This window comes from Carcharhinus amblyrhynchos, chromosome 25 (assembly GCF_965287045.1).
Source record: "Carcharhinus amblyrhynchos chromosome 25, sCarAmb.v2.hapA, whole genome shotgun sequence".
Lineage (NCBI taxonomy): Eukaryota > Metazoa > Chordata > Chondrichthyes > Carcharhiniformes > Carcharhinidae > Carcharhinus > Carcharhinus amblyrhynchos.
In genome coordinates, this window is record NC_137348.1 from 28,906,358 (window position 1) to 28,933,857 (window position 27,500).

At 43.8% G+C, this 27,500-nt stretch overlaps 1 protein-coding gene across 1 annotated transcript in view; it reads left to right on the forward strand.

Annotated features, from left to right (window-relative positions):
• The window catches only part of cacna1ba (calcium channel, voltage-dependent, N type, alpha 1B subunit, a), a 621,447-nt gene that overhangs the window by 518,890 nt on the left and 75,057 nt on the right, over nt 1–27,500 (forward strand). The window contains exons 27-31 of the mRNA XM_080212160.1: nt 1,113–1,250; nt 5,182–5,383; nt 7,115–7,279; nt 11,341–11,451; nt 13,691–13,774. Of these exons, the coding sequence (XP_080068286.1) occupies nt 1,113–1,250; nt 5,182–5,383; nt 7,115–7,279; nt 11,341–11,451; nt 13,691–13,774 (700 nt within the window). The remainder of the gene's footprint in view (nt 1–1,112; nt 1,251–5,181; nt 5,384–7,114; nt 7,280–11,340; nt 11,452–13,690; nt 13,775–27,500) is intronic.

Consider the following 27,500-nt stretch of genomic DNA (forward strand, 5'->3'; position numbering starts at 1 on the left):
GGAAGATGTCAGACAAAGCCAGAAAGAAAGGTACAAATATGGGTAAAGATAAACAGAGCATGACAGGAAGGATCAGAGGGTACGCATCTAGGAGTAAATCAGCAGATAAGTCCAGATGATGATTTTGCTATATAAGTCCAGATGATGATTTTGCTATATATGATTTGGGCATGTGGTATTACTGCTTAGTCGGTGGATTTGGAGCTGGGCAGCTTCCTGTGACCCCAGCGACAGTAGGTAACTGATCAGTTTTAACTCTGTTTGCTAGCTGGGTGCAGTTAGAAACATTGCGAATAACAGGGCAAACAGCCTCCCACTCTCTAATCTCCCATGCAGTGAATGTTTCTCTCCACCAGTGTCCTGCATCTCTCAATTAGTCCAAAACACATCCTATCCGAAGGTGCATCATTGGCACATATTTATTTTTGGCTCCAGCTGCACCATTAGATAAGCCTGTGAAAGATGTACAATGGCTTTCATTGATCTACATACCATCTAAATGATCTAACATTGTAGCTTTCCTTATACTTTTTTTGTTCACTGAGACCTCTGGGGAAACACTTCACTAATATCTGTGGCAGAGTGTGATTTTGTTAGTTTGATTTTGCCAGTGATTTTGCTAGTTTAACTGTGTTTATTATCTCAGCTAAGAGTTCTAGATCGATGGAACTGTTTCAGTCCAACATAAAAACACATTAAATGCTACATATTAATGGGAACTACGGCTGGGATTTTCCAGACCCATCCATGGTGAGAATCGTTGCAGGCAGGATGGAATATTTGACGGACCAGCCGAAGATCCATTGACTCCAGACAGAAATTTGAATCCCGGCCTACTAATTAATTTTCCGTTTTGAAGCGTCGTGTTGGATTAAATATTAACTCTTTCTCTCCCCACCGATTCTGTCAGACCTGCTGTGTGATTTCAGTACATTCTAATTTTTTACTTACGCCTCTGTAGTACTCCAAAATATTCAACACCTCAATTATTTTCCTGAAAACCTGCTCTCAAGTCACAGAAAATTAGATAATTAAAGCATTATGACTTTGATGAAGAACTCGCCAAGACAAAAATATTACTTCTGCTGATCCAGTTGCTGTTTGTTTTGCAGGGGTCAATATCTAGTTTATGACAATGATGAAACTGAGGCAGAACCCAGGGAATGGAAGAAATATGACTTCCACTATGATAATGTGCTGTGGGCTTTACTGACACTATTCACTGTGTCAACCGGTGAAGGCTGGCCAACGTAAGTACTAACTGTTTATTCATTGGGGTTTATAGAACCATAAATCCAATTAACCTGCACGTCTTTGGACATGAAAGGCCAATTTAGCATGGCCAATCCACCCAGCCTGCACACCTTTGACATCTATGTCACCAGATTGCTGGGCATTATTAAAGATATTGGTTGGATTCTCAGTGGACTGGGCCGGGAGACACCAACAGGAGGCCTTTAGCGAGGTTCGTCTGTCGCGAGTTTCCCAAGCGCTTTTTATACCACAGTCATCTCTACCCCGGAAATCAGCACAGGTCTGATTTGTCATGTGGAAATTCACATTTCCATGTGATTACCAGGTCTGTGCCTGCTAGCATCTATGCCCCCACCACCACCCCCCCTCTCCAGGCAGGAGTGACTCCCTCCAGTGGAGTTTATGACTACTTCCCACCAATGAGGAACAGGTGCCCTGACCTCGCTGATGGGGACAATTGCCTTTGAGGTCCCCCGGGAGGTCAGAAGCAAGATGGGTTACCCCTTGGGCATTGCCAACCTGGCACTCTGGCACTGCACACTTGGCACCAGGCAGTGTCAAGGGGCCAGTGCCAGATAGGAGTGGGGCATACTGGGGGCTGGGGCCTGTTGGGGTGATTGGTGAAGGAACCTGCTACCACTCTGCAGTCAGGATCATTGGGGGGAGGGAGGGAGGGAGGAGGGTGATCAGAGTGGCCTAGGGGTGGGTTCGGGATGGGTCATCAGAGTCGGTGGGGGGAGTTGGGGCTAGCCATGGGAGGTGGGGGGGAGGAGGCTGGGCTGGCCACGGGGTGGGGGAGTGCAGCATCGGGGTGGGGTGGAAGGTTGTGAGGAGACGGGGGGAAAGATCAGGGCTGGCCAGGGGATGTCCAGTAGGACAGGGATTGGGGGGGGGAGGGGGGTGGTTTAGAAGAGCAGTGATCAGGGGTGTTGTGGGGCAGATCAGCAATCTAGTGCAAGATCCTTTGGGGATCAGCGAGAGGCCAGCAATAGGAGGAGCCACTGTGCAGATATCTGACAGATTGGCGCATGGGCAGTGGCCTGCTGGAAATATGCCCCTCCCCCTACTTACCAGAGTGAATCACACTGCAATGCTTAGAGTGTCAGAGATAAGTACGCCCATAAATATGTTTTGGGAGAATCCCAACTTTTTTTTATTGGAATTAATTGTTGCGAAATTGTCACTTCAGTTGTGAAAATTCAAATGAATTCGACTGAATTAGTTTTATTGACAAGTGGGGTGCAGTGATGGCACAATGGTTAGCACTGCTGCCTCACAGCGCCAGGGACCTGGGTTCAATTCCCGGCTTGGGACACTGTCTGTGCAGAGTCTGCACATTCTACCCATGTCTGTGTGGGTTTCCTCCGGTTTCCTCCCACACTCCAAAGACAGTTGACTGAGGCTGGAATTGAACCCGGGTCCCTGGTGCTGAGACGCAGCAGTGCTAACCACCGTGCTGCCTTGAACACCACCATGTGTACTGCAATACACTTGTAGAGATTCGTGTGTCAAAATTTTAAAAAAAATGTGTGGGTTAGGTGGATTAACCATGCTAAATTGACCCTAGATTTGGGGGGGGTGGGGTGTTTAGCATGGTAAATATGTTTGGTTATGGGGATGGGGTATGATTGTTGTTTGTGCAGGCTCGATGGGCTGAATGGCCTCCTTCTGTACTGTAGGGATTCTATAACGTGTTGCAGAAAACAGCGATAAAGAAGTTGTACAATAACATGGTACAAGGATTGGGTTAAGGCAATCTGATCAGTTCTCTCAGTCAACAATTGCTTGTTAAATCATGCCCAACTTTGAAATTTGACAGAATGAATTTTCAATTGCTGCATTCAGGGTTTGTCAAACCTGATTACATATTGCTCACGTCATGTCAAAGTACCTCATTGTAAGTAATATTCTTTAAATGCACATCTTTTTTCAACTGTCTCGTTGCTAAATGCAACACACAGCCAATGCATTATATCTTATGTGAAAGACGCTGACATTATTCCATTGAAAGAAGCTATTCTGCGGCAGATCAAAGTAATTGAAACCTCCCCTTTTCTTGGCTGAATTTCTTGCAAGCGTTCTTACTGCTGCCTGGAAGAGTTTCAGCTGGTGAATTATTAAGTGAAGTATGTGTTCCGTGAGATGATGAACAGCACAGGATTTCAAATAAGTGTCCTGGATGCAAAATCCAAAGGGAACTTATTGTTTTTAAATTTTGAGACATGAACCTCTACAAAGGCATAGCGGTGCTGCATTGGGAGCAGCAGTGTTCAGGGGGCATGATGGTACAGTGGTTAGCACTGTTGCGTCACAGCGCCAAGGACCCGGGTTCGATTCCTCGAGTGACTGCCTGTGTGGAGTTTGCACATTCTCCCTGTGTCTGCGTGCGTTTCCTCTAGGTGCTCCAGTTTCCTCCCACACTCCAAAGATGTGCAGGTTAGGTGGATTGGCCATGCTAAATTGCTCCTTAGTGTCCTAAGATGTGTGGGTTAGCGGGATTAGAGGAATAAATACATGGGGTTACAGGATACGGCCTCGTTGGGATGCTCTGTTGGGGAATTGGTGCAGACTCAATGGGCCAAATGGCCTCCTCCTGCCCTATAGGACTCTATGATTGTTGGGATTTTGGGGGTGGGTGTGTTTGCACAACAATGCAATGGATATTTTAGGTGCCAGGCCTTGAAGGCTTTTTGATTTGGCTCTGGTGAAAGGTTAAAACTCAAGGGCAAGATTTTCTGGCCACGGTCTCCTGTAGGCCAGAAAATCCTGCCTGAGGTCAACAGATCTTTCCATGGTCCATGTCCTGCCCACTACAATTCCCATGGCGGGTGGGACAGGAAAATTCCAGCCATAGTGCTGGAAACCTCAGTAGTCAGAGATGAAAAAATGCAATGATGAGGTGATACCAAGCCTGGGTATTAAACAAGAGGAAACAGAATGATATTCAACGAATCTCGAAGGCATAGGAGGAGGAACAGTCTGCAGGATGAGTGGGAAGCACATGATGGGAAAATGCTGAGGAACACTGAGACCTAGTAGTTCGTGAATAAAATAAAGAGAGGCAGCAGAGGAAGAGTAGAGAGAGAAAAGTTGCAGGCTGTAAGAAACATCAGGGAAGGTGTTGTCATCTGAGGTGCAACCTCACCTGCAGAGTTGAGAGAGGTCCTTCATCAGGGGCGATTAGTGGATTTGAAGAGGAGACAGAACTCCTGGTTACATCTATGGCTCTCATGACTATACTGTTAGTGTTTTCAACATTTCTGAGTAAAAATTATTTAGGGGTTCTCCCATTGACCTGCTCTACTGGAAATCCTGGGGATAGGGCCTTTTATGTAGTTCCTTTGAAGTTTCATGGGAGTTTGAGGAAATTGCGATGGAAATTCTAATTATTTATAGCTATAGAAAAGCAGGATACGTTTACATTGTACAATGTTAAATGGAACAGATTCACTCTAAAAGTCATGATTATTTACATAATTAGAATTATAAAGCCATTAAAAATTCAAAATATATTTTTAATAACTGTGATAAAAGCAAAATACTGCAGAATCTGAAATAAAATCCTGGAGAATCTCAGCAGATCGGACAGCATCTGTGGGGAGAGAATAGAGTCAACATCTTGAGTCTGGATGACCCTTGGTCGGGGCTCATGAAGGGTCATCTCAACTCAACGTTGGCTGTGTTCTCTCTCCAGAGATGCTGACAAACCTGCTGAGATTTTCCAGCATTTTCTGTTTTTTTTAAACTGTATTGTATTAAATTTGGACTCATCCAGACTTGGAATAGAAGGTTTATGTTCTTTGTGGACATTGAGTAACTCAAACCTTGCAGGTTTTCAATTACAGGTTTTCTAGTGATCGTGTGAGGACTAGTTGTCCATATCGCACTGCAAATTGCCCTCATAAAGTTTTTGGTCTATCCCCTCAGAGTTCTGAAACACTCCGTGGATGCTACAGAAGAGGACCAGGGACCCAGCCCTCGCTACCGCATGGAAATGTCCATCTTTTATGTTGTGTACTTCGTTGTGTTTCCATTTTTCTTTGTGAATATTTTTGTTGCGCTCATTATCATTACATTCCAGGAGCAAGGTGATAAGGTGCTATCCGAATGCAGTCTCGAGAAAAATGAGGTAGGCATCAAACATTTTCCAATTGCTGACTCACTCAGGGCTCCATTGAAATTGAAATTTCCTTGAAGCTGTTTTTGATCCCTGAGACTAAAGTTCGGATAAATGGACAGCGCAGGACAGGTTGACAGTGATCATAATGTGAATTCCCCGAAGCTGGCTAGCAGGATATTAGGGCAAGATTACCATTGCCTGAATTCTTATTTTGCAATGAAGTACACCCACTCTTAGTACACTCTTAGTTCTGCCCGCAGCCCCCCCACCACCAAAACCACCTGTTGTGTGTTTTTGGACAACGGATATGGCTTGCCATTGGCTTGCTGACGGGATGTTCCAGTTCTGCTGATATCTGTGCTATATTGCGTAGCTCGCCTGTTCCACCACTGGCGAACCTATCCCATCAATCACCTTCGGCGCGACCAATAGAAAGGGCTGGAAACTCCTGCCTTTGAGCACCCATAACAGCTTTATGATAACTGAAAATCTTTGCTTCTCCTATATTACTTGTTTTACCTTACCACAAAATCTGTTACGTGAATGAAGAACTGCAGGCTGTAGGCCATTTGGCCCTTGGACTGTGTTCTACCATTCAACAAGATCTTCTACTTCAATTCCACATTCCCGCGATATTTCCCATTTGCAGTCAATTACTTTGACATGTCGTAATATTAAACCGAATTATTCTGAAAGCTCAGTGAATGAAAAATGCCAGAAGGCTGATCTAGTTTGAGAACGGAAACTGGACTGTTGGTGTAACAGTGATGAAGAGGTGTGTTCCATGTTAAAGACACAATTCAAATGTGCAATATGGAATAGAGAGAGAGTGGTCAATGATAAATAGAGATATTGAATAGATAGTGCAGAGATTGAATGGCATTAATATAGGAAAGAGGGTAGGTATACTGTGCTTAGGGAGTGAATACAGGATGGGGGCGGCACGGTGGCACAGTGGTTAGCATTGCTGCCTCACAGCGCCAGGGACCTGGGTTCGATTCCCGGCTTGGGGTCACTGTCTGTGCGGAATCTGCATGTCTCCCCATGTCTGCGTGGATTTCTCCCGGGTGCTCCGGTTTTCTCCCACAGTTCAAAAGGCATGCCAGTTAGATGCATTGGCCATGCTAAATTCTCCCTCGGTGTACCTGAATTGGCGCTGGAGCATGGCGACTAGGGGATTTTCACAGTAACTTCATTGCAGTGTTAATGTAAGCCTACTTGCAACAAATAAATAAACTTTAACTTTAATGTTAACTTAGTGAATGCAGAATAGCATCTGACTGTGGGATGGGGAAGGAGTTGAAAACAAGGGGCAGAGACGGTGGATTGAGGGCATCCAGAATATATAGGAGCAAAGAGTGTAAATATAGTGCAGGAAGTGCAGAAGTATTAGAGAGTGAGAGGCAACTGAAGAATGATGAGAGAGTTAGTGCAGGAGGCTAGAGAATGAAAATGAGTGATGTTACGAGTGAAATCAGTCAAATTACTCTGATGGCTGGCTGTAAGTTTACTCCCTTTCTCCTCTCCTCATATTTGTGTTTAATTCCTACATCCTGACTCAACACAAGGCCCAGGTTTTAAGGAAGTGTAGGTGGAAAAAAAAAGAAAGCAGTGCAAACCGTCACCTGAGTATTTATTTGAGCAGCGCATGTGGAAATTGTGTAAGTTTGACTTTGCCCCTTGAGTGTTGCGAGCCAAGAAATGGGCCCATGGTGGTAACCCTGTCCAATTCTTTTCCAGAGGGCCTGTATTGATTTTGCTATAAGTGCCAAACCGCTAACTCGCTACATGCCACAGAACAAGCAAACTTTCCAGTACAAGATGTGGAGATTTGTTGTCTCCCCTCCCTTTGAATATTTTATAATGGCCATGATCGCAATCAATACCGTAGTGCTGATGATGAAGGTAAGGTGCATCAGCCAACATTCTGCAACATTGGAGTAAGTGCTGCACTTCAAGCACAGTCAGTAATTGTACTTCTGTCAGTTTTCGTGATAAAGCTAAATTCTTCTGTTTTGAAAAATATCAGGGGTGACAGTGGCATGGTAATAATTTCAGTGCACAATGAGATATTTACACAATCCTGCGCAGTGATAGTGACAAATTTGACCTTGGGCAACGTTGGATCAGTGGATGTTCAATTGAAGTAACACTGGGGAGGGATATGTGAAAGGTAGCTGAATTGATGATGCCTTTTTTATGTCATCACCCATAGTTCAAGAGCAAGTGTCATCGCTGAGGATGCCACGTGCTAGGTGGCACGGCGGTTAACACTGCTGCTTCACAAGGACCTGGGTTCGATTCCCAGTTTGAACATAGAACGGTACAGCACAGTACAGGCCCTTCGGCCCTTGATGTTGTGCCGAGCTATGTCCAAACCCAAGATCAAGCTATCCCACTCCCTATCATTCTGCTGTGTTCCATGTGCCTATCCAATAAGCGCTTGAAAGTTCCTAAAATGTCCGACTCCACTATCACAGCAGGCAGTGCAGGCCACACCCCAACCACTCTCTGAATAAAGAATCTACCTCAGACATCCATCCTATATCTCCCACCATGAATCTTATAGTTATGCCCCCTAGTAACAGCTACATCCACCCGAGGAAATTAGTCTCTGCAAGTCCACTTTATCTATCCCCCTCATCATCTTATAAACCGCTATTAAGTCACCTCTCATCCTCCTCCACTCTAAAGAGAAAAGCCCCAGCTCCCTCAACCTTTCCTCATAAGACCCTACCCTCCAAACCAGGCAGCATCCTAGTAAATCTCCTCTGCACTCTCTTTGCACTCTGCACAGGTTTGGGTCACTGTCTGTGTGGAGTCTGCCCATTCTCCCCATGTCTGCGTTGGGTTTCCTCCCGGTGCTCCTGTTTCTTCCCACAGTCCAAAAGACGTGCTGGTTAGATGGATTGGCCATGCTAAATTCTCCTTCAGTGTACCCAAAACAAGCGCCGGAGCATGGCAACTAAGGGATTTTCACAGTAAGTGTTAATATAAGCCTACTTGTGACATTTAATAAATAAACTTTTAACTAGAAGTCAATTAATTGGCTTGTCGACTAGTCTTCTGGTAGTGGAATGATCACACATTTGCCTCGCTAAAGTTTATAACCATATGACCATTGTAAGATTAGCGACTGATTGCAAAACTGTAATTTGATTCAGGAGCACCTATTGGAGTTTGTAGTTTGATGAAGAATTGGTTTATCACTGTCATTTGAACTCTGAAACCAGACAAAAATAACTTATTATTTAAATTGGTTGGTAGTGTCATTTAATTTTAAGCTGCTCTAGTGAACGGCATGGCTACTGTTGATGATCACTTCACACCATTAATGTCTGTTGGTGTTTATATCTAAGAATGACTGATTTGTTGACTTTCATCTTTATATTTATTGAGAGGCCCTGTGTGGTTGATTACAGCGCATTGTATGGAAAGTGTAATAAAAACTCCAATTAGCATACATAAGACAGCCCATGTGGGAATTTAAATAAAAATCAGAAGCATAAATTTTCATGATGCCTTCAATGGAACACTCAATAAAAAATTGAATTGCAAGATAACTGGTAAATAAATAAATAAGTGGCAGCCAAATCAACCAGGGAACAGTGATTCAATTTCCCAAGAAAAACTAGAATATTATCAAGCAATCATCTTTTTAAAATTGGTGTTTTACTTTCTTAGTGACGTCTGAGTATGACCCACAGGAAAGCGGGTTTGGGTAAGATGCCCTGTCAGAGAGTTGGCGCGGACTCAATGGGCCGAATGGCCTGTTCCGTACTGCGGGGATTCTGTGAGTGGAATTTCTCTGTTCCGCCCTGCCGTAGTGGGTAGGGGTGAACCACGCACAGGTCTGTTGGCCTTGGGCGGGATATTCCGGTCTTGGGGCGAGCGCGGCTGGAAAATCCTGCTCTGTGGCTGAAATTTTACCGCCTTGCCCACTCTGGAATCAGTCCGGGCGCGGCTAGCGGAACGGAAATCTCCGTTGGCCTCAGGTGGGATTTTACGAACCTCGCCCGAGGCTGCATGATTCCAACCTTTGGCAACTACATCTTCAGTATATCATATCACACTTATGGGGGATTTTCACTTCATTGCAGTGTTAATGTAAGCCTTACTTGTGACTAAGACATAAACTTTAACTTTACTTTTAAACTTAAGAACATAAGAACATAAGAAATAGGAGCAGGAGTAGGCCATCTAGCCCTTCGAGCCTGCCCCGCCATTCAATAAGATCATGGCTGATCTGTCGTGGCTCAGTTCCACTTTCCCGCCCTCTCCCCATAACCCTTAATCCCCTTGCCTATCAAAAACCCATCAACCCGCGTCTTAAAAATATTTAGCAAGGCAGCCTCCACCACTTCAATGGGCAGAGAATTCCAGAGATTCACCACCCTTTAAGTGAAGAAGTTCCTCCTCAACTCCATTCTAAACCGCCCCCCCTTTATCTTGAGGCTGTGCCCTCTAGTCCTACTGTCCTTTCTGAGCGGGAAGAGCCTCTCCACCTCTATCCTATCCATCCCATTCATCATCTTATATGTCTCAATGAGATCTCCCCTCATTCTTCTAAACTCTAACGAGTACAAGCCTAGTTTATTCAGCCTCTCCTCATAGTCCAACCCCCTCAACTCTGGTATCAGCCTAGTAAACCTCCTCTGCACTCCCTCCAAGGCCAAAATATCCTTGTGTAAGTGCGGTGACCAAAACTGCACACAGTACTCCAGCTGCGGCCTCACCAGTGCCCTATACAGCCGCAGCAAGACCTCCCTACTTTTATATTCAATCCCCCTCGCTATAAAGGCCAGCATCCCATTCGCCTTCCTGACCACCTGCTGCACCTGCAGGCTGGGTTTTTGCGACTCATGCACAAGGACCCCGAGGTCCCACTGCACCGTCACATGTTGCAGTTTTTCGCCATGTAAGTAATAGTCCTTCCTACCATTATTCCTACCAAAGTGGACAACTTCACACTTGCCAACATTAAATTCCATTTGCCAGTTCCTGGCCCATTCGCCCAGCCTATCTAGATCCTTCTGCAGACTCTCCACACCCTCCGCACAATTTGCCGTTCCCCCAATCTTGGTGTCATCAGCAAATTTCGACACCATACACTCGGTTCCCTCCTCCAGATCATCGATATAAATGGTAAATAGCTGAGGCCCCAGCACCGACCCCTGGGGCACTCCACTAGTCACCAACTTACTGCCTTTCTATCTGCCTGGCGCTTGCCTGTCTGTATATTTCTGGTCAGTTGACAGAATTGACCAATAATGGCTTTATCTCATGCAGTAGGTGGACAATTATGTATCAGAACAGTGCACTGGATAATAATGCACATCCGCATTGAGTCACATCACACGAATGTGAAGTGGTGCTGCAGTGCTGTGCTTTTGTAGTCAGTCGGAAATCGCAGGCCATTTCGTCTTTGCGAATTGTTTTGCAGTGTGGGACATGCAGAGCGTAAATGTTGCAGCCACATTAAGTGATAGCATGAGGTTTGTCGTGTGGTGCAACAAGGAGGCAGCAAAAGACAGCTGCCACTCGTCCAATTCCCGCTGGTGATTGTAAGATTAGCATCGCCCGTTGAGAAAACCTTGAGGAAGAGCTGCAAACCAGCAGGAATAGAGTGGGAAGCTGTTGCTTGGACCTCACTCGTTGGCACTTGAAATCAGAGAGCAGTAGTCAATGTCATCTCATTGCATAATTGGGACTGAATGGAGGAAGTGCTGATGAATGTTTCATGTGGACATCGATGAATAATGAATGCACTCCTGGATTCAAATAATCAACCTGCAACATAAAACAGTTTTCTAAAACCCTCAGCACAGCTGTGTTTAAGTGAAACAATCTTTCCTGGGCAGGAAATTATTTCATTCCCTGTTATGGAAATTGTAACCTTGCAGTTTTCTTTTAAATTGACTTTGTCTCAAGGACCGCACCTGATTCTTGTGTTCTTTTATATGTAGTTCTACAATGCACCCGATCCCTATGACAGAATGCTGCAGTACCTGAACATGTTATTCACTTTCCTCTTCTCCATGGAGTGCGTGCTGAAACTTATTGCGTTCGGTATTCTGGTATGTTACATTTCGATTCAACTGGCAAACAAGTCACGAGATACCTCAGAACGGAAACCGATCTCATGAATATGTTGATTCAAATACATTTGATACAATCAAATAGAAAAAAAAGCGAAGTTTAGCCAGTCAAAAGCTGCAGCTCCATAAATACCTTCATGTCAATGAATCACAATCCATGGTTGGTTTTGTTGGGATATGATTTTAAGTCGTGTTTCAGATTTTGAGAACATGATCTACTCTTGTACAAATCTGAACACTTTTCTTTGGATAAACTGCAAAAGATCTCATTGCCCTAAGAAAGAGCAGCAAATTCTCCTTCCTTTTATTCCTTCCTTAAGAAATTCCACCAAAACAGCTGCCTCTCCTGGCATCTGCCGTGTGCACGTCTCATTTGTCTACATAACGTAGCTCTTACTGTAAAAGTCATTCAATGTTCGGGAAGGCTCTCTGGGATGTTTCCGGAAAGCGCAAGAAAATGCTTTGAAAATGCAACGTGAAACCGTTCAATTGATTAGGAGAAGAGATTTTTGATCTCTGAGCTGCAAAGTTTTGCTGCTCACTTCATACATAACTGCCTCACAGCGCCAGGGGCCCAGGTTCAAATCTAGCCTCGGGTGACTGTCTTTGTGGGGTGTGCATGTTCTCTCTGTGTCTGCATGGGTTTCCTCCCACACCGCAAAGATGTGCGGGTTAGGGGGATTGGCCATGCTAAATTCTCCCTCAGTGTCAGGGGCATTAGCCAGGGTAAATTTGAGGGGTTGCAGAGATAAGGCCTGGGTGGGATTGTGGTCGGTGCAGACTCAATGGGTTGAATGGTCTCCTTCTGCACTGTAGGGATTCTATGAAATGTTGCCATTAGTCCTAAGCACTCTCACACCGTTTCTGAATGATACCTTTCTTGAATGTTATGATTTATGACTGCTTCCATAAAGTGACTATAGAATGCCAAAAAGTGAAGAAAAGCTTAACTTAGTTTAAAAATTGTTATCAAAGCGGTATTCTTTATCTTTTTATCATCATTGATACTGATTTAGCAATACACCACATTCTAAGGGTGTTCATTGTGTAAGCACTTTGTGAGAGAGGTATTAAGCCCAAAGCAACAAAGGTGGGAAGATCCAAATTACAGTGGCAAAATTCTGTATTATGGTCCTTCTGGGGAAACTGGTGATCCATGTCTGTGTAATAAGTCTTTGGAGGCAGAAGTCCCTTCACAAAAATCCCTTTATTTACAATTCCAACAGCAGTACCCTTTCAGTCAGCAGTCCATCTTTGGGAGTGCCAGTGGAACTGACACTCACAATCAAATACAAGGAAAAGACCTTGGCTTATCAACTGACTCCTTAGTCGGGGAGTTCATATTCCAATAGGCCAACCTCAATGGCCTGATCAAAGTCATTACAGTATGTGTTCATGCAGCGAGGTCCAATCTCTGGGATCTGGTTAAAATTGAAAGTTGACAAACAGTTGCCCATCCTAAAGCTTTATCGCAACAAAAAGTTTCAGCTTGGTCCATTCAAATTTGTGAATCTTTTGCACTGCAACATAAGACTGCTTTCTGCTGGTGTTATTGCACCTTGCCCCAAAGTGCGTCATGGGGTTATTTAACATTGAGCAACTAGGAAGTGAAACTGAAAGCCCCTTACAACAACAGAATCGAGTCATTGATTCAAACTGTCATGCAACCGCAAGAAAGTTGGTACAAAGATGGGCATTTATCTGATAGTGATCTGAAATTGGGCAGCAAGGTAGCACAGTGGTTAGCAGTGCTGCTTCACAGCGCCAGGGACCCGGGTTTGATTCCCATCTTGGGCCACTGTCTGTGTGGAGTTTGCACGTTCTTCCCATGTCTGCGTGGGTTTCCTCTGGGCGCTCCAGTTTCCTTCCACAGTCCGAAAGACGTGCTGATTAGGTGCATTGACTTGAACAGGCACTGGACTGTGGCAACTAGAGGAATTTCACAGTAACTTCATTGCAATGTTAAATGTAAGCCTTACTTGTGACTCATAATAAATAAACTAAATTAAACTCACTTAGAGCCACGTTAAGTGGCTCAGGATGAAACTTGGAGTTAGGTGCATTGGCCATGCTAACCTCACTCTGTGTACCCGAATAGGCACCAGAGTGAGGCAACCAGGGGATTTTCACAGTAACTTCATTTCAGTGTTAATATAAGCTTATTGTGACTAATAAAAAAGACTTTTTAACTGATTTTTTTTTACTTTTCTTTATGCAGAATTACTTCCGCGATGCATGGAATGTGTTTGACTTTGTAACTGTACTGGGAAGTATAACTGATATCTTAGTCACTGAACTGGCGGTGAGTATATCTGCCCAAAATCACGCTGGAGGTTGACAAACTAGGGTCACTCCAGTTATTGAGGTGAAGTGCAATGGTGAATTGAACTCTCGTGCTCTCGGTTTGACCCAAACAAGTGATAAAGCACCCCATTCGCTATGTTGGGTTATTTAAATTTACATGAAGAGGATTTCTTGTATTCCTTGATTTGAACTGCAACAGGTATTCTTTATATGGGGTAGCTGGGAATATTATGGAACTTGCATTATATGGTTATGGTTTCAGACTTTCTTTCTAGGACTTGTTTGCTCTTCAATCAACTGTGGATCAAAAATCAGTGCAACTAAAAGCAGAGCTGTCACGCTTTGAGAAAAATGCACATGGCATCCTTCTGATTCACTGCACTTCTAACCTATTCTTTCTCTGCACAACGTCCTCTCTCTCCCCACTCCTACCCCTCAACTCTACTTTCCTCCTATTTAATGAGCGTGAAGGAGAATGGCACAAATGAATTGTGTTGCTGTCAGCGCTCTTGCCCACTCCAGTCTCTGAAGGCAACAGATTGGGAAAAAATTGAATATTAATCTGGTAAAACATCCTTTCCCTTCTGGGAACTGGGATTGGATTCTATCAGCCAGATGGTTTGCAGATGGAAGTCTCATTTTATACTCTCCCCTGAGGATTCTGATACCAGATCAGTCAGTGGTTTCTACCCGGGATCTAATTCAATGGGACAAGGCTACCCACCCATTTGGCTTTAGATGACACCCATTCTTCAGCCTTCCCCAGAAACTGCGGCAGTGCATCAGTTGCTGAAAGTAAGCTCACAAGTTCTGCAGGTAGTATAGAAGACAAATGATATGCAGGCCTTCATAGCAAGAGGAATGGGGATGTTTTACTGCAATTGTACAGGGCATTGGTGAGGCCATGCTTGGACTATTGTGTGCAGTTTTGGTGTCCTTATCAGAGGAACAATGCCCTTGCTATAGAGAGAGTGCAGCAAAGGTTTACTAGGCTGATTCCTGAGATGGCAGGTCTGTCATGCAGGGAGAGACTAAATCAGTTAGATTACATTCATTGGAATTATGTGAGTGGGAATCTTATAGAAACTTTTAAAATTCTAGCAGGATTAGGCAGGATAGATCCAGAAAGAATGTTTCCAAGTTGGAGGGAGTCCAGAACTAGGGGTCATAGTTTGAGAATAAGAGGTAAACCTTTTAGAACTGAGGTGAGGTTAAATTATGGCGAGTGTGTGGAATTCACTACCACAGAAAGTAGTTGGGGCCAAAACGCTGTGTGATTTCAAGAAGAAATTCAATGTAGCTCTTGGGGCTAAAGGGACCAAGGGATATGGGGGAAGTTGGGATCACAATATTGAATTTGATGATCAGCCATAATCAAAATGAATGCTGGAGCAGACTTGAAGCGCCGACTCTTGATTTTATTTTCTATGTTTCAATGAAATTGTATAAAGTGGGGGTGGGGGGGGGGGGGGGGGGGAAATGCAGAGAAAAATCGAACAGTATGACATTTGATGTTTACCCTTAATATTTTCAACACAAGTTCCTGTCTTCATATTTTTTTCATTTTTTTAGTATCAGCCCTTGTTTTGAGGTCATTTTTTTTTGCAGCACGCCTGAGGAGATTGACAATTTCTCAATGTGAGCAACGAACCCAGTATGTTGTTGCTATTGTTAAATAATTAATGTAAAAAGCGATAAAGCACCACATTGACTATTTTGGTGCAGTTAAATTTATATGAAGAGGATTCATTGGATTCCAAGATTTGTGCAGCAGCAAACGTTCCTTGCACAGAATTATGATTTTTTTTTAAATAGCCTTTCCACGACAAATACTTTGAAAGATGAATTACAATGCTGTAGTACTTCCAGTATAATGTACTTGCCACATATAAATCTCTGCTGTTATTGAAGTAAGCCTTAATTTCCAAGTTAATGAGCAGTTCCTGGGTATGGACTCACCAGAGAGCTGTTTAGCTGGCATCAGCCACCAAGTTTTGTCAGTATGTTTCTACAAACAGGTCAATATCCATCAGCATCATTTCTCTTGGCGCTGGATACCATCTGGGAGCTGTCCAGAAATGCTAGCCAAGTTCTGCTGTGCACTTGGCTAGTCCTGCATTGTAGAGTTTTTCAGTGCAGGTTAACAATCTAAGATCAATTTATGTTCCAAAGTAATGAAACAAGGGGAGGAATAGCAAGTCCACCTTGGTAGGTAAGATGACTCGCATCTCTCACCTGTATTTTTGTTTATTCTTTCATGGGTTATGGGTGTCGCTGGCTGGCTGGCCTTTGTTACCCATCCCTAATTGCCCCTTGAATGAGTGGCTTGCTAGGCCATTTCAGAGAGCAATTAAGACTCATTGCTGTAGATCTGGAGTCACATGTAGGCCAGACCAGGTAAAGACGATAGATTTCCCTTCCATAGAGGACATCAGTGAACCAGACGGGTTTTTCCGACAATCAACAATGGTTTCATGGTCACTATTAGATTTTTAATTCCAGATTTTTTATTGAATTCAAATTGCTGTGGTGGGTTGGCAGAGCATTACCCTGAGTCGCTGAGTTACAAGTCCACTGACAATACCACTACACCACTGCTTCCCCTGTTTATACAGTGATCTGGCTGGCTGACCTCTCAACTTAGAACCTCAAATGCTGTACATTTGAGCAGATCTGCCTGTGAGGTTATGGCACTGATTTTTTTTTAATGGTGGCCTTAGTTGCATAGTCTCTTGTGTTCAGCACATGTTGGCCCTTTCAATCTTTTTTATCACTGACAAGAACTTATCAGTAATAAGTTGCACAAGTTAACTTCACGGCACATTTGATTCCTACACATTTTGTTCTTAATAGTAGAATCCCTCGAATCCCTACAGTACAGAAGGAGGCCGTTTGGCCCATCAGGTCTGTACCAACCATAATCTCACCCAGGCCCTATTTCTGTAACTCCACACATTTACCCTGCTAATCTCCCTGACACTAAGGTCAATATAGCACAGCCAATCAACCCAACCTAACGAGGGCTGCATTGAGAACTTTCAACTACGATTTCTCCTGCACAGTTACAGCGTTGAAGGTAATATGTTTTCACACGAGTTACTATATCACACTGCAAGTATACTTTCTTGGAAGAGATAGCGGAGGGTCAGTAATGACCCCCCCCTTCCCCTCCCCTGCCATGACACACATTCAAGCATCATTCAGTCTGGGTTTGATTCCGGCCTCGGGTCACTGTCTGTGTGGAGTTTGCACGTTCTCCCTGTGACCGCGTGGGTTTCTTTCCACACTCCAAAAGTATGTGGGTTATGTTGATTGGCCATGCTAAAATTATCCCTTAGTGCCTGGGGGACTGACAGGGTAAATACTTGGGGTTACAGAAATAGAGCCTGGCTAGGATTGTTGTCAGTGCAGGCTCAATAGGCCAAATGGCCTCCTTCTGTACTTTCGGAATTCTGTGGGTTCTATTAGAAACTAGAAGCAGGAGTAGGCCATTTGCTCCTTTGAGCCTGCTCCACCATTCATTTTTAATCATGGCTGATTGTCAAATTCAATACCCTGATTCCCCCTGCCCCTCGCCCCTCATTCCTTGATCCCTTTAGCCCCTAGAGCGATATCTAATTTCTTCTTGAATTCACACAACGTTTTGTCCTCAACTACGATTGGTAAGGTTCCTTAGCTTCAGCAAATTAAAATGTTCAACATTCATATTCAAGCATTTAGGTTTGAAATGTAAACATGAATTTCCTCGCAAACCATTGCCAGGAAGTAAATTGAGCTTTCCTATAAAGGGAGAGTTTCTTAGAATTTCTGCAGAATGTGAAAGATATTCAGGCCAGCACCCAGATGACGCATCTGGCTGATGTGTATGTGATTAAACTATGAAACAGTTCCTCATTAGATGCATTAAAAAGGCACTTCCGCTAGGATAATGTCTGATTAATTATTATAACCCTATCTACATATAGCTATCATTGTTGAATCTTTAATCCAAATTAATAAACAATGCATTTGTATTTATGCAAATGTAATTTTTATTTGTTTCAGAATATTTATTTCGGAATGACAATTCTAGATTACTTCAATCACATGTTACTGCCAGTTAGTTGGAATGGGTTAGCGTGAGGTTATCTTTCATTCTCCAGTAAATTTACAGCCACTTTAGCGAAGGGATACTTTGAACATTACCTTTGAACTAAAAAAATCTCTTCCTCATCTGAAGCTACTTACTTGGGCTCGGGTTCCTTGGCATTGGTAGGCCCTCAAGACCATACCCAACTTTGCAATATGTTTGATCCTGGGCAGTGATGATTGGTAGGCTAATTGACTGTGGTAACATCACCGTCAAGGCTGATCCTATTGGTCATCACAAAGGTATTCCCAATTGAGGTTTCTGGATAATGTTGCACCACAGAACTTGGTCTTCAGGTTTCTGCTTCCCCTGTGTTTCAAATTCACTAAAAATAGAATTGTAATGACGGAGCTTATTGGAGATAAGGTTTCATGGGGCTTATTTCAGGGGAATAAAGGCCTCTGGGTAGTGTCCATATCTCTAAGCCAGAAGTTCCGGGTTCGGGTCCCATCCCAGGACTTGATGACCAAGGAAGGTGCATTTGTAATGCAAAATCCTTCCAACACACCCATGGGCTGGCGGTAAGAGCAGATCAATCACATTTGATGTGGAATGGCTCCTCTCAAGCTGTAAGCTTCTGGTGACAAGCTAGCAATCTGGTGCAGGTAAAACCCTTAATGGGAACAGATGAAAGCTTGCCTTGGTGTGCCACACGACGAGGGAAGAGAAACAAACATTTCAGGAGAAGGACCTCACTTGACGGGAAGGCAGATTGAAGAATTGAGCTCAGAGTGCCCAATTTGCCAGTGCTTAACTGATCACTGCTAAACCAGGAAGCAGGGCAAATTGAGCATGGCATCTCAGTGCCCAAGCTTGATCTGCAGTGCCATTGAATGAGACTTTGTATCAGTGTCAGAGCACTGCAAAATGCACACTTCAACAATTGTAAAGTAAAATATCTTCCACAAATGGTGACCTGGTTGTACTAAAGGTTAGTGACTTAAAATGGCCTCCGATGCAGTACAACAATCGCCTGGACGAGGGTGGCACGGTGGCACAGTGGTTAGCACTGCTGTCTCACAGCGCCAGGGTCCTGAGTTCAGTTCTGGCCTCAGGTCCCTGTCTGTGTGGAGTTTGCACATTCTCCCCATGTCTCCTTGGGTTTCCTCCGGGTGCCTGGGTTTCTCCTCTCAGTCCGAAAGATGTGTGGGTAGGTGGATTGTCCATGCTAAGTTGCCCCTTAGTGTCAGGGGGACTAGCTGGGTAAATACATGGGAATACGGAGAGAGGCCCTGAGTGAGATTGTTGTTGGTGCAGGTTCGATGGGCTTAATAGCCTCCTCCTTCGCTGTGGGGATTCCACGATAAGTAACAAGGAACTTTGATAAGAAAATATTTTAGTGATGTGCTTGTAACTGCTGCGAACTCTTAAAAGCTGATGGCAACAGATGAGTTAGCTGTCACGTAATTACTCAACTGTAAAATTGCCATTCAACTTTCGAGGTCACCATCAGTTGAATGAAAAATTGTTGCTTTTTATGTTTGTATTGATTATCTTTCTGGTAAATCCACAATGAACCTGCATTCTGTGTTACCAAAGCTTGTCCTTTTTGACACCAATGTAAAGGTTCTAACACTGATTTGCTGGATTGTAATATGATTCAAGTGATGTTTCGTTTTGATTATAAGAAAAAGACCTGAGTTTGATTTCGCTCATCTGATTTCTCATTTCCTCTTGTTTCTGTGCCTTATTTTCTCCAATGGTCGCCTGAATCACGCCATCCAATCAACACACTATGTGAAAACCCATGCATCCGTCTGTGTGTTGTGTGCCTGCTGTTCCCTCCTAAAACCTTTCTTTGCGTCCTGCCAACATCCATCATCCATGATCAACATCAACATGTAGCAACGGGTTGGTTTCATCAATTTAAGAAATCGTTTGCTTTTTAATTTGCTTTATTCGCGCCCCCATCCCCCCCCACCCCATTAACTTGGTGCATGAAAACTGAGAAAAGCGAAGTGTGTTCACTTGGCCCCATACTCCCGTTTTCTGACATGCAGGACCGTATAGGGTACCCACTTCTGGCAGCTTAGCCTGGCTAAACTTGCTTTCCTTTTCCCAAGCAAGAGACAGACTTTGGAATAAACAGCCACAGTGGAGACTTTGAAATAGGGCAGCACCATGGCACAGTGGTTAGCACTGCTGCCTCTCAACGCCAGGGTCCCAGGTTCAATTCTTGGCTTGAGTCACTGTCTGTGTGGAGGTTGCTGTAGGACTAGCAAATTAAATATGTGGGGATAAGGCCTGGGTGGGAATATTGTCTGTGCATGCCTGATGGGCCAAATGGCCTCTTTCTGCACATGATTCTGTGTGGAGTCTGTATGTTTGCCTCTTGTCTGCATGGGTTTCCTCAGGGTGCCCCACAGTCCGAAAGATGTACTGGTTAGGTGCACTGGCCATACTAAATTCTCTCTGTATACCCAAACAGGCACCAGAATGTGGAGACTAGGGGATTGTCAAAGGAACTTCATTGCTATGTTAATGTGAGCCTACTTGTGACTAATAAATAAACTTTAAAACTTCACGGTTGCATTTTAATAATAGCTTTCGCATAAAACAAAGGAGGAAGGAAATGGAAAGGGAATGGTTGGAGGAATGGCACTGGGAAAGGAATAAGACAACACAGAATAAACATGTTGTTTCTCTGCTTTACAATTAGATCGAGTTTCTCACTAATAACAACAGATAGTTCCTCCCGTAGCGTGCTTATGTGCTCAGCATTCAGACCAACTTTGCTTTTTTTTGTGTTAATTTTAAATAAATTGTTTTCTTTTAAGAAAGAATTAATTACTGTTGATGGGATTGCATTGGAGGAGCTACTCTGAGTGAGGTGGGTTCGTGAAGAGCTACTCATTAAAGCCAGGGAAATTTAATGATTGTCTTGCTTTGCTTGTTCACTTTGATTCAGCTCTCTCAGCAGTCGTTCTTCCCAGATCATTCCCAGGTTGCTATTTATCCATACTGGCTGCTGAAAGAAAATTGCTGCAAAATATTAGAGAAACACAAGGGAGGGGGAGGGAAAAGGAACATTCAGATGAGTTAAGTGCTTTAATTTTGGCCTAATGATGGCTTTTTATATTGATCTGATGATTTGGAATGATCATCATTAGCATTAGCAGGATTGCTTAATTCAGAGCAAACCTATTACATCCTGTACTAGCGTTGATCAGCCACCTTGCTAATTACAGAGGAAATCTCTGAGAAACTTCCATATTTATCATGTCTGTTCACTTTGGAGTCTTGTTAAGAGGAAGAATAGTAGGTTAAATAGAGAAAAGAAAGTGAGATTATCGAGAGGCAGGGAGAGCAATTTAAGCCCCTCTTCTCTTGTAACTTGAGAGCACGGGTCAAAAGAGGTAAGATCTTCCTGAGACAGAGCTGTCCATCCTAAGGCGGCATGGTTAGCTCCAGGGACCCGAGTTCAATTCCTGGCTTGGGTCACTGTCTGTGCGAAGTGCGCACGGTCTCCCCGTGTCTGCATGGATTTCCTCCGGATGCTCCAGTTTCCTCTCACAGTCCAAAAGACGTGCTGGTTAGGTGCATTGGCCATGCTAAAAAGCCCCTCAGTGTACCCGAACAGGCGCAGGAGTGTGGCGACTAGAGGATTTTCACAGTAACTTCACTGCAGTGTTAATGTAAGCCTACTTGTGACACTAATAAATAAACTTTAAACATAAGGTGTCCAAAGATGTGTGGGTTAAGTTGATTGGCCATGCTAAATTGACCTTACTATCAGGGGCATTAGCTGTGTAGATATATGGGGTTACAGGAGTGGGGCCTGGGTGGTATTGTTGACGGTGTAGACTTGATGGGCCAAATGGCTTCCTTCTGCATTGTAGAGTTTTTATGATTCTGTAAATTAGTAGACCAAATCATCTTTCTGTCAAAGAAAAAATGCCTCTAATTCTACTGACCAGATGTGTTGCCGCTCCTCATTTTGGAAGAATGCCCAGAGTGGAGTCCAAGTTCTTTGATAAACAATCGAATCACAAGTCAAAACAGTATGTGTTCTCCAGAAATTCTCCATTAACAACCCAATCAGTGGCACGAAGTCATAGGAAATGATAGGCGCCAAGTGCAGGACTACTCTGTTGGTCGCGAGCCTCACTATGTAGCCGGATCTCAGGTCCACTGCAAGATTAACAAGCTCTTGGAATGTTTTCTTGCTTGCCTGATAACTAGGTGCTCCATCTAATGAGACAATGCTACCCTTGGGCTCCCCTTGCTTAAAGATGACAGTATCCTTGAGGCAAAGGAATATAAACTGACTTTGCAGGAAGTTCTTCATGGGATAATGAATGACCCGCACCAGGCAGGTGTCCAACAGAACCCCAATCCACTAATCAGATATCCAGCTCCCCAAAGAAGCTGGAGGCTTTGCTGTAGGCCTCATGCACATTAATTACATGGTCTCCCGCACGGGAGCTAGAAATCATTACAAACCATCTTTGAACCCCTGCTGGTTTAAAATGGAAGGACTGACAAGTGTCTCCCCTAGGTTTCGATGAGTATACTAACTACTCTCCCCAATGCCCCTATACCCTCGACCTCTGTACAATCTAGTATGTTCCATGCTAATTAGATTTATTCTCTGGGCCCGTATTTGATAACACAATTTTATTCCGGGAGTGACAGTATTTTCTTGCCTCTAATGGGGTGATTAACACATTTGACATTTAGTGAAATTAGCGTTAAGTCAGCTGTAACCATTAGATACTATTTTTATTCCAGTCACGCATTTCTCAATGCATAATTATATTTTACATTCCCCAATGAGGCATCTATTCCCTACTCGAGTGTGGAGTACAAAATTAATTTGTATGCCCCTGTGCAAAATCCTGATATCAGGAATACATACCTCTCCATTTCCCAGTTCCTCAAGAATGCACTGAGTAGTTAGAGTCTCCCATTCTGAGGATCAGGAGACAAAATGTCGCACATTGCTCCCCCCTTTCTCCAGTTCCTCTGTGCCAAGTTCAATGAAACAATTTCCCCATCCGTCCACTGCAGGATGGATCGCAACCAATTTTCACCAATGATGAACCCTCCCTCCCAAACAAAATTTAAGAAGTAAAGTCAAAGTGAAGTTTGTTTATTAGTCACAAGTAAGGCATACATTAACACTGCAATGAAATTACAGTGAAATTCCACTAGCCGCCACAGCCCAGCACATGTTTGGGTCAATGCACCTGACCAGCATGTCTCTCGGAATGTGGGAGGAATCCGGAGCACCCGGAGGAAACCCGTGCAGACAGGAGGAGAACACGTAAACTGCCCACAGACAGTGACCCAAGCTTGGAATTGAACCAGGGTCCTGGCACTAACTACCGCAAAGCAGCTGTGCTAACCACTGCTACAGTGTAGAAAGGGTACAGCAGGGAAAATGAGTACTTGATGCATTGGTCTGTCTAATTACTATCTAAGTTTTCAAAGTGCGCCCCCACTGAGCATCATAGACAGCACGGTGGTTAGTACTGCTACCTCACACACTAGGGATCCGGGTTCAATTCCAGCCTTGGGTGTCTGTGTGGACTTTCCTCCAGTGTTCTGTTTTCTTCCCGCAGTCCAAAGATGTGCAGGTTAGGCAGATTGGCCATGTTAAATTGTACCTTAGTATCCAAAGATGTGTAGGTTACGTGGAATGGGCATGTTAAATGGGCGGGGTTATGGGGCTAGAGCAGGAGGAGGGTGGGCCTGCATAAGATGCTCTTTTGGAGGGTCAGTGCAGACTCAATGGGCCAAATGACCTCCTTCTGCGTACGGGGATTCTAAGTCAGCTCCAGGTACAGACATAGAAAAGTAAGGATCGTACAAACCTGTTTGCAAAGAAGCAAGCCATAACTAAAGACACCATTGATAAGATTCAAGATCCTTGTACAAATCTTCTCTTAGAACCTAATCCTGATGTGCCTCAATTTACAGAAGGGGCTGTTGCAGAAGAGAAATCATGTAACTGAAGCCTAAATGTTGAAGGTACAACCTCTGCCCAGTAAACAATATAACTTCACTGAACTGAGACTAGGCAATGGACCTGATTTAATTTCTGTTCTTCATTTTACTGTAGAATTCTAAAGCTGTTGCAGCCTATTTTAAGAAATGGTCAGTCCATATTTTAAACTCATCAGTCAAATTTTAAATCATCTTTGGAGTTTTGGGGGATCAAAATGGGTTTGTCAGAATAATAGAACCATGTTTAGAGTACCCAGTATAAGAGGAAAGGCTTTTCGTTACAAAATCCATTGTCCACGATTTGGTCAGGATTTAACTTGTGCGAATAAAGAAAGAAATCTTTTAGTGCTTTTCATTAAATCTTTTCCCATATTCTAAAAACTGTATGATTGTGGTTTACAATTTGCTTTCACTGTTTTGTTTTGCAAATCATTTAACCATTTCCAGTCCAGTCTCTCCCAGATTCTTGTTGTATTTCAGACTAACAACCATCATCTCCTTAAGTGGGTAATCAGCTCCTACATCCAAAAGTCTTCCCCATGTATCAGCCAGGTTATCCCTTTCCACTGACCACCTTGTTGCAATGTAGTTTGAAAATAGTTCTGTTTTTAGACAGTGGGGTGTATCTCTGAATGCCGACAGGAAAGTATGAGATGTGATGAACTTGACGCTCAGGAGGACAGGATAAATTTGAGGCAACCATTTATTCAGAGGACAAGACCTGACTGATAGAATGACCACACTCCAATTAATTAATGATGCTTTTCTCCAGGGAATGGTACAATCCCCAAAGCTTACAATTGACTGGGCAGAAAAGGGGCAGCGCAGTGGTTAGCACTGCTGCCTCGCGGTGCCAGGGATCCAGGTTCAATTCCCGGCTTAGATCGCTGTCTTTGTGGAGTTTGCACCTTCTCCCCGTGTCTGTGTGGGTTTCCTCCGGGTGCTCTGCTTTCCTCCAAAGATGCGTGGGTTTGGTGGATTGGCCATGTTAAATTGCCCCTTAATGGCAAGGGGAACTAGCTAGGGTAAATGCATGGGGTTGTGGGGATAGGACTTGGGTGGGATTGTGGTCGGTGCAGACTCGATGGGCTCCTTCTGCACTATAGGATTCTATAATTCTAAAATGGTGTGCATGCTTAAATCCCCCTGCTTCCATGTCACAGAGCTTCGTGCATGCAAAGTTTTTTTTATATATTTGCTTAAGTGCATTTGAACTGCATCATCCTTATGGATTTCAATTATCTGTCTGTGGGTTCAATGACCATTCTATCTAATAGTGAAGTGAATAAGTCCAGTGTGTGTCAGCATGGACTCTTCTGCATAAGAAATTATATTTGAGCATGAAATAGCTCAGTCCTGTTTAAACTGATTTTATTCATTGATTGTTTGTGTTCACTTTTAAATATTGGAGTTCAGTCTGTTGAATGAGATAGGTATTCCACTGAGAGGCTTCTGACGGATTGCAATAGAAAAGAACACTCAAGAAAACGCTTCTGAATTTGACATTACCTTTTGCAGTTGACTGGTTGGTTCAATGGTAAAACATTTAATCACTACCAAGAATCTTGCTGCCAAAGATTGATACCATTTGGCAAAGGGTGGTATGGTGGTTAGCACTGCCGCCTCACTGTGCCAGGGACCCGGGTTCAATTCCTGGCTTGGGTCACTGTCTGTGAAACATTCTCCCACGTCTGCATGGGTTTCCAAAGATGTGCGGTGGTTTGGCCATGCTCAATTGCCTTTTAGTATCGGGGGATTAGAAGGGTAAATATGTGGGATTACGAGGAGAGGGCCTGGGTAGGATTGTTGTCAGTGCAGGCCCGATGGGCCAAATGGCCTCTTTCTGCACAGTAGGACTTCTATGATTCTGTGCGGAGCCTGCATATTCCCACCGTGTCCGTGTGGGTTTTCTCCGGGTGCCCCGGTTTCCTCCCACAGTCCGAAAGACGTGCATTGGCCGTGTTAAATTCTCCCTCAGTGTAGCCGAACAGATGCCGGAGAGTGGCAACTCAGGGATTTTCACACTAACTGTATTGCAGTGTTAATGTAAGCTACTTCTGACATTAATAAATTAAACTTAAATAAACTTGGACAGGTTAGCTTCAGGATGTAATTGGCATTGTCCTGGAAAATGCTTAATTGTCCATCACATGATATTGATAAATGAACCAAAATGTGCAATGGCTCAAATCTATTAACATACCCAATGGTACCTTTATCATGGTAGTGATCAATAATATTTTCCACAAACCCATTAACTCAAAGCTAATCAGAAAAGAGCTCACAAATTTAATTACAGTTAATTTTAAAAAACCAGCGCAGTCACAATAGGCCAAATGGCCTCCTCCTCTGCTGGTCGCAAATCCTAAATACATTTTTAAGTGCCTGCCAAAAAAAAACAAAATGATGAAGAAAAAATTGTGTTGAAATGTTTCATCAAGATGATTAAAAACACTGCCAATTCCATGACAACTAACCAGCGGAGAGATGGCAATGGGAGGCTCTGGGGAGCTGATGCTTGCATTGGATGGGCTTTTTAATTATTCTGTGATTAAAAAGTGATTTTCGAGTTGAATCAGGCTTTTGTAAAGGAAGTCAATCCTTTTCCTTCAGCCCCATTGGAATGTGCCCGTAGTTGGAACACCCACGTGCTTTATCAGCTGAGGGGTGCTTGCGAGTGGGAACTACAACATCAAACCAGGAATTCTCCTAAAATTTGGGCTTTCTAGGGCATCATACCATCAGGGTCAGTAGGATTTCCTGAATCTGAGATACAACTGTAAGCCAAACAGGGCGACACAGTGGTTGGCACTGCTGCCTCACAGTGCCAGGGATCCGGGTTCGATCCCCAGCTTGGATCACTGTCTGTCTCCCCATCTCTGTCCGGGTTTCCTCTGGCTGCACCGGTTTCCTTCCAAAGATGTGCAGGTTAGGTTGATTGGCCATGATAAATTGGCCATTAGTGTCAGGGAGGTTAGCAGGGTAAAGACATGGAGTTAGAGGGATAGGGTCTGAGTGGGGTTGTTGTCGGCGCAGGCTCAGTGGGCTGAATGGCCTCCTTCTGCACTGGAGGGATTTTTTGATTCTGTGATTATACCGATCGTATAGAATTATAGAATCTCTACAGTGCGGAAGGAGGCCAATTCGGCTCATCGAGTCTGCACCAAACCATAATCCCATCTCCACACATTTACCCCACTAATCCCTCTAACCTACACATTCCGGGACACACTTAGGGGCAATTTAGCACGGCCAATCAACCGAACCCTAATATTATTGAAGCTCAACTTGCATTTGTAAACTGGAATGGTTACATTTCTCTTAGGATAGGGATGCGTTCAAAATACGTGTTTTCCTTGTCCATTTCTGCCTTGCCGCAGCAATAGGAAAGTATTGAGTGTAAATTTTCTAATCCTGAGAAATACTCATAATGTTGTCCTTTATTGTAAAGGGGAATTTGGTTCAAATCGCAATCCATCAAGGGGAATCTGGTTGTAGGATAACATTTTGAATCAAGTTGTTTCACTTGTTTCCAATGAACCTCTGGATCAATTATTTCTGAAATTCACATATTCCAATTGATGAACTGATATCACTGATAAAATGCTCCATGATGAGGGGCTCCTGTAAAAGATTCACTGCGGTG